The following is a 13074-nucleotide window of genomic DNA, read 5'->3' on the forward strand; positions in this document are numbered from 1 at the left end:
AAAAAAAAAAAAAGATGCAAATGGCGCATCACAGGGAGGAAGTAGGATAATTACTGTTGCCGGCAAGGGATTGCAATCATTGAGAAGAAACAAAGTATATCATTTGTTGAACATAAAGCTGATGAACTTGTCTGTAAACCTTCAATCAATTCACAGTAAAAAGCTAAAAAAGCAACAAAAACAACAACGTGGGTATTTCAAAATGCCCCTAAGAACTTTAGCCTGGTTAACAATTAACACTGGGAACATATGCAATCCCTATGACAACTAAGCAAGAAAGATTACAGGGCAGCTTCCCAGAAAGAAAGCTCAGGAGGCAAGAAGGGATAGAAAAGAAGGACTCTACACACGTTCAAACATTCTCATTTGTATCATGAACTCATATAACGTTTTCAAAAATAAACTATGATTAAAGAAATCATTTCTTTGTAAAGGATTAATCACAAAGGAGTGTCTCTTTTCTAATATGTATCTTATCCAAAGTATTGCATTTCTGGGTATAGTCGACACCTTTCATGAATTTCATATAAAAATCTTGTTTTAGCAGTTTAATGTGGGTGAGACAGTATGAAACAGAGCAAAATAATAGGTAAGGGCACTGATGTTAGACCAGGATCTGAAGAGGGCTCCAGTTATCAGCTAAGGGACAAGCTGTAGAAACTGAGCTTCAGTCTCCTCATTCACTGATGGGATGGAGACAGCAGGTCCCTTGCAAAGCTGATGTGAAGACTGCAGACACACACCAGATCTGGCCAGTAAATATTCAATAAATACTGGCTTGAGCAATACATGTGATTTTGCCAAGAACAAACTCATTGCTTAAAAACCCTCTAATTTTCCCTGGACATCTACTGTGGAATCCAGTGGGTCTCAGCCTTTTTGGTTAAAGGATCTATTGTACTCTTAAAAATTACTATGGACCCAAAAAACTTGTGCATGTAACATTATAGCTATGAACATTTACAGTATGAAATGACGTGAAAAAACATTTAAACACAAAACTATGCAGAAGTAGACACTCCACTAGTCTTCAGAGCAATGGCATCACATCACAAAACCTCAGAAAAATTCCACTGTGTAACAGACAAAGAATAGGGACAAAAAAATCAAAAAACAATGCCTCAGTATTGCTACAGAAATATTTCTGACTTCATAAACTTTATGAAAGGGTCTCAAGGTCCCTCAGGAATTCATAGTTTGGAAAACACTGGTCTAATAAACTATAGTAAAGATTTTTATTTCCATCTTTTAAGATAATACAAGTGAAAGTTGTACCTGTCAGTATTCAGTAGAAATTTTCCAGAAATATTTTCAAATCTATCTAATTTTATATCTGACAGAATTTACCACTAACTTTCTTTATAAAACATTTTTGCATTAGCAAGGCACTTGAGTCAATATACAGTAAATTTCAAATCTTAAATTTTGACACTTGATCAATGCAAAGTTGACAAATTTTTAAGAAAAATGTAACTGTCTGTAATGAAGGTACATAGAAAATTCTAAGATATTTTGAAGCAACTGACAATAATTTATTGAGCCAATGTTTATAGACAATTTGGAATACTTCAAGCCCTTATCCGTTATATGCAAGTAGTTTTGTCAGGGTTTCCATCTTGGCTGTACTACTTACTAGGTATGTTGATTATAAACCAGTATCTACTGCAGAGGGCAGGAGTCCCGGTGTGATGCTGTAGCTATGCAATGGACCACAAGGCCAACTGCATCACAAGGCCGGCAGTTCAAACTCACCAGCTACTCACTCCTCATAAACCCTATACAGGGTCACTATGACTTGGAACCTACTTAGTGGCACCTAACAAAACAACAACTGCAAAGGGTTACTATAAATTAAATTAAATATATATGATTCCTTTGGAATATTGCTTTGTATATAGTAAACAATCAAAAAACAGTAGATACTGTTAGTCACAACCCAGGGTCATCTGAATTAGATAAGTCCTGTACTACTAACCCCGAAGTTGGTAGTTCAAACTCACCTGCAGCTCCTTGGAAACCAACTCGACGGCACTTCACAACAACAGTATATAAAGAATGCTTCAGTAAAGGCCAAAATAAAGCATAAACTAGACACAATTTTAAATTAGGGTGGGGAGGGTGAAATCAGGCATATTTAAAGCCCCTGAGAAACTAGTGCAGAACAGTTGAAAAAGGATGATTGATTAGCTATGTCAAAGGTACTGACTAGTTCGTTAATAACTTTCAATACAGCTCACATCTTTACCTGTAAACTAGCAACAGCTTCAAACTGGCTTAAGACCTCTTCACATTCATCCTTCTTCAGTAGATTGTCTGTAATTAAAATTTTTTAAAATTCTTAGCATATATGAAAATTCTTGTACTATCAGAATTATATAATAAGCTACAACTTTAATTATGTTTGGTGTTCTTGTTTGGTCTTTAGCTGTGGATTTCAGAATACGAAATAAGAGAATTTAAGTATGAAAAGAAATCTAATTATTCTTTCTGAATGTAGAAAAAAGAAGTTTGTGGGTTCAAGAGAAAAGGCAATTTTTCTGAAACAAACGACAATTCTTTTCTACGTCCCCAGGAGAGTTCAAAGTTTTAACTGCCTGGTTTTGACTCAGGTTTAAAAGGGTTAGCATTCCTTTACCCTAATCAACTGATGAGTGAGGGAGGCATCAAATAAATCCCATCTAACATTAGGATAAGCACCGGACTGCAAGGTCATTTGAACTGCAAGGTAGACGGTTCAAACTCACCAATCACTCCTCGCAAACCCTATACAGGGTCACTATGAGTCAGAGCCAACTTGATGGCATTAAAATGCTTCATGCAGCATGCGAACAGACACTAATCTGACTTCAGATACTTCTGTGCTTATACTGAAGAGCCCTGTGCTTCTGTACTGGGTTGTTAAATGAGAAGCCACCCGATGTTCTCGGGAGAAAGCTGAGGTCGTCTGCGCCCATAAAGATTTACAGTCTGGAAAACCGTAAGGAGGAGCTCTACTCGGTCCTACAGGATTGCGATGAGTAGGAACTGACTCAGTGGCAGCAGGGTTTTTTGGTTTTGTTCTAATATTAGCGATAAAAAGACTAAGGCAAGGAGGGCTTTTCATGAAGTGAAACGATAACAGTGTGTACAGAAAGGAGCTAGTGGTGATGCTTTCTTCTGAAAAGGATAAACTTTAGAACAAAACTAAGATCAGGAATCAGAAAGAGCAGTTAATTACCTTTTCGAATATCCCACAGTGTTTTAAGAATGTCTACTAACATCTTTGCTACAGACATTCTCCAGGCCTTATCCTAGAAAGAAAAATTCAAAATGAAATCTCTCATTGGCCACTGCACATGGAAGCACACACATTAAAAATCACAAAATCAGAAAAACTGAACAGAAATGCAGACAAAATGAGAAGTCTGTGTTGCAGGTGTTGGACAGCAAAGAAATGAATCATAATCAAACATAAACTAAACATTAAAACACAAGTACAGACCCTCAGATACCTGGTTAACAAATACAATACAATATGCAAATCTTCCAAAAAACTTTCCAAAATACTGTGATTCACAGAAAGTTATTCTTTTTTAACCACTTTATTTACTATTTGAAGAAGCATATAGATAAGTTCTCTGGAAAAAATTAAAAAGTAAACTTATCAGTCCAGTAGTTATGCTACAGTGCCACACTAAGACTCCATGCTACTGATTAATATCAATGAAAAGTATATTATTCACACCTACTCTCATTTATCTGGAGTCCTGGTGTGGAGCTGGTGGGTTAGTGTGCTGGACTGCAAAGTCGTTCGAACCACAAGGTCGGTGGTTCAAGCTCACCAACTGCTCCTTGGAAACCCTATACAGAGTTGCTACGGGTCAGAATCAACTCGATGGCACTTAATAACTCTCGTTTATCACTATTTTGTATCTGACATTCTACATTGACAATAGCAAAAACTCTACCACCTAACTATTTTGTGCATGAATGAGGACTATCTGGCAGTAATAAACACCAAGGAGTGAGACGAGTGTGACATTCACTGTGACTGTTATAGTTCTGTGCTAATTTTGCTTGGGCATGATTCTTGGGTCCTTGAACAAGTAACAATGTAACCTGGCAGTTAGGTAATGATACAATCAGCCTCAATTTTGTGATCATCCATTTTCACAAAATGCCAGTTTTTACGTAACAGCCCTATCTTTGGCATCTAACCACGTCAGTGAGTAGTGGGTATATAGAGAAGTTGTTTTATGCTGTATACTATGCTGTATTATATATTGTATACTATGCCATATTGTAATATTATGCTGTATTGTATAATCTGTGACATGTGCAATAGCATGAGAATTACCCAAATGTGACATAGAGACACAAGATTTAATCAAACTCTCACCTCTTTAGAATTTTCTGGTTCTTCCTGCAATGCCAAGCGTGCCCATATGAGCACCCGCTCCGCAGTTTTCTCAGCTTCTGCAGGAGGCAAAGACCTCAGGAGAAGGAGACATTCTTCACCCTATACACAGTGTTTGGAAAGGAAAAAAAAGAAACAAAACAGTGTAAACATATAGAACAATTTATACTTACCTCTTTCTTTTCCATTCAGAAAATGAAAAGATATAGATGGGAAAATTAGATTATGGTCCAAATTTTATAAGAATCTGGAAATTATGGTTTTGATGTTAGCAAACATTATAATAAAAGTAAGTTACAATCCTCTAGACTTAAGAATAACTTAAATCTTAGGTATACCTGTAGCTAAGTTGTTGTTGTTAAATGCCGTAAAGTCAGTTCCAACTCATTGTGACCCTATGTAGGGTTTCCAGGGAGCAGATGCTGGATTTGAACTGCCATTCCAGCAGTGCTTGTCCTATAGCACCACACAGAAATCCACCCATGACTACTGTTGCTGTTGTTAAGTGCCGTTGAGTCAATTCCAACCAATAGTGACCCTGCATAGGGTTTCTGGAAGTCCTGGTGTGGCACTGTGGGTTAATGCGCTAGACTGCAAAGTCATTTTGAACTGCAAGGTTGATGGTTCAGACTCACCAGTTGCTCCTTGGAAATCCTCTAAGGGATCGCTATGGGTCAGAACTGACTTGACGGCACTTAACAACAACATAGGGTTTCTGAGGAACAGCTGATTTGTTTGAACCACGAACTTTGTGGTTCAATTGACTTTGCAGCCCAGCACATTAACCCACAGCACCACACCAGGACTCCACCTATCTTTATAGATATGGTGGTGGTGGTTATGTGCTATGGAGTCGGTTCCGACTCTTAGCGAACCTGTACAGGGTTTCTGAGGCTGTAAATATTTATGGAAGCAGAAAGCCTGATCTTTCTCCCTCAGAATGGCTGGAAGTTTCGAACTGCTGACATTACAGTTCTCAGGCCAATTTGTAACCACTACACTACTAGAGCTCCTTCTTTTTATATACACATACATATATATATGTATATATGTATGTATGTATATGTAGGAGTCCTGGTGTGGCAGTGTGGGTTAATGCATCACACTGCAGTCATTTGAACTGCAATGTTGGTGGTTCAAGCTCACCAGCTGCTCCTTAGAAACCCTATACAGGGTCGCTATGGGTTGGAATCAACTCGATGGCACTTAACAACAATATATATGTATATATATAATTTTTACATATATATTATTTTTATACAACTTATGGCTGTACTTATATAAAAATAAAGACACTTGAGGATCATTGCTTAGTTGGCAATGAGTTTCTGTTAATGATGGTGGAATGATGTGGAAAAGATTAATTCGTGGAAATCATAAAAAAGATAACTGGTATCATTGAATTATATAAAGACCTACTTGTTACATTGAGCATCACAAATAGTGTGCTTTTGTTGTTTTGTTTTTTTTTTTAACAAATGGAAGATTGATGGCAATCCTGCACTGAGCAAGTCCGTAGGTGTCATCTTTCCAATATCGGGTACAGAATTACCTCTTGGTAATTCTCAGGCAACTGCACACTTCACAGACTATCCAGTACAGTGTAAAAGTAACTTACTTCTATTTGGACTGGGTACCACAAAATTAATGTGACTTGCTGGATTTCAATCTTTGCTTTATTGCAGTGTTCTGGAATAGAACCTGCAATGCCACCAGGGTATGCTATATGTAAAAAGTGTTACACAGGCAAATATTTTGTTATAAGCAAGGGAATTCAAAAAGTATGTGGGAAAATTCTATAATCTTTTAATTTCACTCTTCCATTAACTTTTTGAAGCTCCCTGGATGGACACTGTAGAGTAAGTACTGGACTGCTAACTGGAAGGTTGGCAGTTCAAACCCACCTGCCACTCCTTGGAAACTGTATACAGGGTCACTACAACGTTTAACAATAACAACAGTATATATTTATGCCCATTTAAAATATACATATACATACATATATATATAAAATAGACACTTAAATATAGTTCAATATACAAAGAAATGAAAAACAAAAAATAAGATCCCATATCCTATGCTGGCATCAAAGGATCATACAACACATATAAAACATAAATCTGAGTTTTGTGAACTATCAGTGCATGAAAATCCATTAGCTATACACAAAAATACTTCTAAAATCAACAGACATGAAAAATAAGCTGTCAAGCTAACATTGAATGTTTTCATGTTTGCACGCCATTCTTCCGTGCATCTTGGTTTAGACACTGTCATATGCTTTGAGTGTTTAAGGCTCTGAGAAACAAAGCAATCACACGAAACAACACTGTAAACCTTGCATACCTGTTCTCTATCAATCAGATCAATTATTCGTAGACTGTAGATCTCATCATCAGACAACATATATGCCTGTGCCACCTTCAGAGCATCCTCTAGAGAAGTGGGGACATCCTGTTTGAGAATATACCTGACCACCCTCTGAAACAGAAAGTACATACATTTTATTCTTAAGTTATGATTTCTCACACAGAGAACCCTGGAATAAGCTGTGTATAAGGGCAATGTAGTCCTCAAATGAAACGAAGGGAGTTCAGAAACTAAACTATGAACAAAGAAATCCTGATTTCTACTTTTGCTGTTTAAAATAAATAAATAAATTTGAATTCTCTCTTAACACACTATCCAAAAAAAAGAAATGTGGGAGAGAATCTATCTTTATTAACCTTTTAGAACATAAAACCAACATGAAATTTGACAGATTACATAGAAATGAAAAGAGGGAACAGGTTCTCCAACTGTAATATTTACCATGATTTCCTTGTTTAAGAGATTCAGTTCCCTTATTCCATAGCCCCGTAAAAGTTTCTTCATCTCCATTAGTTTGTAACTTTCCTGCAATAACTTGACTCTAAAAGTAAATTTACCGATATTAACATGGGTTGTCCTTTTTATGAAATACTATGGAACAAAGTAAATGACTTAACATAATAGAAAATGTCATCTAAAAACATGAGGTTTTTACAATACACACACACACAAATTGTTTGACAGACACTCATCTTACTTGGGATGGTCCATTTCTAAATGTTGTTTCACCAACTGCTCAACAGCAGCACTCCAGGGAACCACAGCCGCATACATTATCTTAAGGACAGCATCAAATATGAGCTACAAAGACACACACACACAATGGCCTTAGTCTTACATCTCATAAAAATGATTAACACTACTCATCATCTATAGCAGAGGTTTCATTTGAAAATATGTTATCTTTTGTCTGCAACGGCATATATTTTTTATGGTTTTCACTTATAAAGATTACTTTAATTATTTATTAAGAAAAGCATGCTGACTGCTAAAGGTAAACTCAGTCTTATTACTTTCTACACACTGTGGTGGTGTGATGGTAGTGTGGAGTTGATGTGCCGCCAAGTCAGTTTCAATTCCTAGCAACCTTGTAGTTTCGAGGCTGTAAATCTTGACAAGCAGAAAATGTCATGTTTCTCCTGGGGAATAGCTGATGGATACAAACTGCTAATCTGGTGGGAAGCTGTCCAATACATGACCCAATATGCTACCAGGGTTCCTTCTTCTACACACATTTGTTACTGTTGTTGTTGAATGCCATCAAGTGGGTTCCGAACCATAGCGACCCTGAATAAGGTTTCCAAGGAATGGCTAGTGAGCTTGAACTGCCAACCTTGCGGTTCAAACTGACTTTGCAGTCCAGCACATTAACCCACAGTGCCACATCACAGAAACTACTGAATTGGCATATGCTCTGCTCTGCATTTATCAACAACACAAAACAAATTTTTAAAAAAATAAATTAAAAATAATAAACATTAAGAAAAGATTCAAAGCTCTAAAGAGAATCCTAAACAGTCACGATTTACTTACATCTGTGTCAGATAAACATCCTATTACTGCCATAGCTTTTGCTTCCCATGCCGTTTCAAAGAGCGACGTAGATTTTGAGCTACATCTCTCTAATAAATCCTAAAAAGAGATAAGCACACACACATACATATATAAATTTTTTTCAATTTTTTTATCTCTAACTGAAACAAATATCCACAGAGAAATAGATAATTGAGCAAACAAGTAGATAGGTAACCTTTATGAATGTGTAAGGAACAAAAAAATTTTATTTGACATGAATGTAGAATGAATGGTCAAAGAATACAAACTTGTTAAAATTTTAGCCTTCAGTTTTGCATAGAACAGAAACTTACTGAAGCACTGTTGAAGAAACTATAAATAAGATTATAGCAGCTTAATAATGTCTAAAAAACCTAATAGTTAATATTTGTCGAGCTCATGCTCCTATTATCTCACAATAACCCACTGGAGAAAGTATTAATATGAACTCCATTTTATAGTTGAGGCATTCAAAGGATAAATAACTTGCTCAAGGACACCGTCAGTTGAATGAACATTCTCAGGCAACTCAATCTACTGCATATAAATTTGAATGGTACAGCATAACATTGCTTAAGAAGTTAAACGTCTATCACACTGGAAAAATCAAAGAAATATTACTACAAGGAGAAAAAATTACCTCTATGTACAGTAGGAGAAGTTCCTCCTCTTGCAAGTCATGTTCTCTCATGTAAACTCGTATAAATTTCTCTAAGGTGGAAGGAATAAGTTCTGGCGCCAATACTTTATCAAACATTCGGAAGACTATGGTGGTTGTATTCTCCTGAATGCCAAGAGAAAGATTGTGTGAACGCAAACTCAAATCACAACTATACACAATAAACAAAACAGTTCCTATGATTCTGGGCTTTTACCTTTTCAAAATCAGACAGGGCCAATTTGCAGTTGTATTTCCTGTGCAACGTGATCAGCTCTCGCAAGTTGTTTACCAGTGTCCTTAACTGGCATACTTCCTCTGTGTTTTGACAATCCTTCTAAAACAACAGTGTTAAGAGTAGTTCAACATATGAGACCAAATGGTCAACAGAATCTTGAAAACAAAGACTGGGGAGAACAAACAAAATGGCGGATCGGGTGGAAGTGCATTAAAGCTACGCCAAAAACAACAAAGAATATCCGACCAAGCAGGCTCGGGGGATGGTCCCAGAACTCTGAACCACATATAAAGGAATATTTAGAAGGTTGGAAGGCTTACAGCTAGGGGAATATGTGGCAGAAGCAAGAAATCCATTGCTTTCTAGTCCGGGACGCTCAGGTGCTTGAGGAGCCGCCATCTTGGGTGAGACCAAGCAGGGGAAGGATCGGAGCAGCCACAGATGCCTGGCAGAACCACTGAGATAAAGGTGTGGACATTTCTTTTCTTCTGGTAGCTGTTGATTGGTCCCTTGCTGTCTGAGCACCTCCATTCTGGTGACCATAGGGGTGCCTGAGCTAGTGGGCACCCCAGCCCTACCCTGGGAGGGTTCTACTACGCATGCGCATACATCTCCTCGAAATTTAAAGAGACAGTCTCCAATTAAAACCAATTGGCCACAGCCAGCCCTAAACTGTTTCCAACTAGAAACAAGGCCTGATCAGGGATTGTGGAGTAGGACAAACAGACAAAAGAGGAAATAGGCCAAAAATTAAATCCTAAGTTACGTCAAAACAACCAACAGTGGTATCTTGAAATTTCTCAGGAAGAAGAGTGAAAAGGGAAGCCCATTTCTTGAATCAATCTACCTGGAGGCATTCAGAAAGCATAAAATATACCAAAATATATACCCATCTAAGTATTAAGGCCACAGATAATCACTGAAGATGCCCAAAAAACAGAAGCAGACGACCATATTTTCTGCACATGTCCAGAAACGAGATAAAGTGACTGAGGCAAATGAGCTGGAAGGAGACCTACACTCCATACTGGAAGATGGGCAGGCTTTGGAAATGCCTAAGAAGGAATTCCTAAAAATGATTATAAAATGTATCAAAACACTATACGACACAGCTGAGAAAAATAAGGAAGAAGTCAGGAAGGTGTTACAGGAACAATCAAATAAGATAGAGCTTTGGAAAAAATTCAAAACATACAGAAAGAGGTCCAAACGATTAATAATAGAATATCAGAAATGGACAATACATTCAAAGGGCAAAGGAATAAAATTGAAGAGACAGAAGCTAGAACTAGTGAGCTAGAAGATAAATCTCTCAACACTACTAAGATAGAACAAATACAAAAAAGGATAAAAAAAACTTTCACTCAAGCCACAATATAAACCTTAAATTAAAAAAACAAAAACAAAAAAAAAAACTCTATACAGGGTCAAAAAAAATCGAAACAAAGATTGGGGGGGTGTGGGGGCAGGGAGGCTAGATCAATGGACATGAAACAACCCAAAAGGAAATAATGAGACTGCTCATGAATGGTGAAGAATGTAACCCATGTCACTGACCCTGTGCGGAAACTGTAGAACGAGAACCTCAACTGCTGGGTAAACCCTCACCAAAAACAAAATAATTACTAGAAAGGGTAAACCTGATTGATAATAGAGCTCAAAACCTACTCTTAATGTATTATTAAATCTTGTTTTTTTCAGAGGTATTCTTAAACACTGGTAATGCAGAAAATATCACTTATGACATATTGCTTTTGGTTGCTCAATAGTAAGATACAATGCAGTAAAACAGGCCAAGGCTGTATTAGAAATGTCAGAAAGGAAAAGAAAAAATGTTCTGTTGATTTGGAAAATACACAAAGAAAGGAACAGGAAAACAAAAAAAAGAAATGAATATATTTCCAGAATTTTTTTCTCTATTTACATGTAGAAAATCCTTAAATGTCATTTGAATGTTTTGTTACTAAAAAATTAATATCCATATCATACCAAGGAAATCCAATGCCAAGAGGACACCAATCCCAATGCATCTGGGTTTTCTGCAGTAAAAAATACCTCTGCCAGTTGAAGTCCATTTTCTGGCCAGTTTGCCTTTAAAAAGAATTAGAGATCATAAAAAACAATGCTTTATACTCCTGGGAGCTTTTCAATGCCCACTATGCTGACATTACCTTATCAGTTAATTCAAGGTTTCTGGCTGCTTGCTCCAACCATTTTGCAAGAATATTCTGAAATAGATACAGTACTTTAAAATAAAATACTCAATAAATAATCACTGAAAAACATTTAACAAACTCCAAAATAACCTCTTAAAATAGACCCTTAGAAGGGATTGGAAGCAGTGGGAAGAGTGCTGTTGCCTTTAGGGACTGAACTGAAAAGTGGAAAACCAAGTCGCTATTTCACTCAAGTCACAATTTGTTGTTGTGTTGTCGTTAAGTGCTGTGGAGTTGGTTCCGACTCATAGCGACCCTGCACAGGGTTTCCAAGGCTGTAAATCTTTATGGGAGCAGAAAGCCTCATCTTTCTCCTGCGGAACCACTGGTAGTTTCGAACTGCTGACCTTGCAGTTCACAGCCCGATTCGTAACCACTACGCTACCAGAGCTCCTTCAAGTCACAATAAAATGTTAAAATTAAAAAGACTCCAAAAAGAATTAACTAGTGTTAATGGGACTTTATCTTCAAGGATCTAATGTAAAAATAATAATTAAATCATAAAGAGTGGATATACTCAAAGCGACTCACCTGTCCCTTAGGTACAGTTTTTCGCACAAAGGGAACCACATCATTTTTAAACCATGGACAAAGGTTTTGCAAAGAGACTGGAGTAGCAATGGAGTTGAGTAAATTCTCAAGCATTTTCACATCAAACTTGCTTTCAAAGTTGGCCTATATTATACAGAGTGAGAAATTAAGACTCATCCAACAAATTGAAGCTAAGAGATAACGTGTCAAAAGACCTACTAGGCGATAATTTCAAAAAATAGCTTACTGATTTAATACTGAAATCTAATGTTGACTTACTGATTTAATTTAATACTGAAATCGAATGTTGAGTCCACTAATGAAATCACACCAAGATAGAACTTTTTAGGTCCACCATTAAGTATCAATACCAGCCAAAATCAGGGGGATTTAGCTCAGCAATGTTAAAGGGCACTGCTTTCAGCAATAAGAACACCCTTTCTGCTGATAATGTATCAGAAATCTCAACAATAGATCACTTCATAAAACGTTGCCATTTGAGAAAAGTTTAAGGAGAATCGTCAGTCAATGTGGCCCTTAATAGAGAGTTAAAGTAAAATACTACTGTAGCTTCAGAAAACTCCTTCTGTGTAGTATCATCAAGGGACAATTTTCTCTGGGAGAGGTCATATTTTATCAAGCAATCTGAAGCGAGTCCATTATTCAGTCATGGGTGTTACCATCTGTGGGTCCCAGTACTAAAGCCAATCACCGGCTACAGGAGATATGACATCATTAGGGAAGAAACTGCCAAAAGGATTACCTGATGTCTGAGCCAAAGGTATTGTGCACAAACAAGGTTTCCTTCTCTTAGTTGTAAAATAATATCCTTAAGGTCATCTTCATTTTTCAGAAATTCAATCCAAGAACTACCACTGTGGGGTTTAAAAGAGGAAAAGCATAGTGTTTTAAAAATAAGGGTTACATCCAAAACAAAATAAAAAATCCACAGAGGGATTGGAAGCAAATGCTACTGAATGAGTATGCATGGAGGGGATGGAAATCATGGCAGTGAAACGAAATACAATAAGATGAATGTAAAGCTGATGCTCTTCCATGTAAATTATCAATTCAACTCACAATAAAAAGTTACATTAAAAATATATATATA

General features: G+C 36.9%; 1 protein-coding gene across 1 annotated transcript in view; it reads right to left on the minus strand.

Moving 5' to 3' along the window:
- The window catches only part of KNTC1 (kinetochore associated 1), a 141721-nt gene that overhangs the window by 97042 nt on the left and 31605 nt on the right, over positions 1 to 13074 (minus strand). Inside the window, exons 20-32 of the mRNA XM_006865485.1 lie at positions 12727 to 12838; positions 11964 to 12107; positions 11388 to 11444; positions 11206 to 11307; positions 9196 to 9312; positions 8961 to 9104; positions 8300 to 8398; positions 7464 to 7567; positions 7208 to 7307; positions 6743 to 6877; positions 4379 to 4498; positions 3218 to 3290; positions 2246 to 2313 (exon numbers count right to left, since the gene is read on the minus strand). Of these exons, the coding sequence (XP_006865547.1) occupies positions 2246 to 2313; positions 3218 to 3290; positions 4379 to 4498; positions 6743 to 6877; positions 7208 to 7307; positions 7464 to 7567; positions 8300 to 8398; positions 8961 to 9104; positions 9196 to 9312; positions 11206 to 11307; positions 11388 to 11444; positions 11964 to 12107; positions 12727 to 12838 (1375 nt within the window). The remainder of the gene's footprint in view (positions 1 to 2245; positions 2314 to 3217; positions 3291 to 4378; positions 4499 to 6742; positions 6878 to 7207; positions 7308 to 7463; positions 7568 to 8299; positions 8399 to 8960; positions 9105 to 9195; positions 9313 to 11205; positions 11308 to 11387; positions 11445 to 11963; positions 12108 to 12726; positions 12839 to 13074) is intronic.

The sequence above is a fragment of the Chrysochloris asiatica genome, unplaced genomic scaffold, assembly GCF_000296735.1.
Source record: "Chrysochloris asiatica unplaced genomic scaffold, ChrAsi1.0 scaffold00078, whole genome shotgun sequence".
Lineage (NCBI taxonomy): Eukaryota > Metazoa > Chordata > Mammalia > Afrosoricida > Chrysochloridae > Chrysochloris > Chrysochloris asiatica.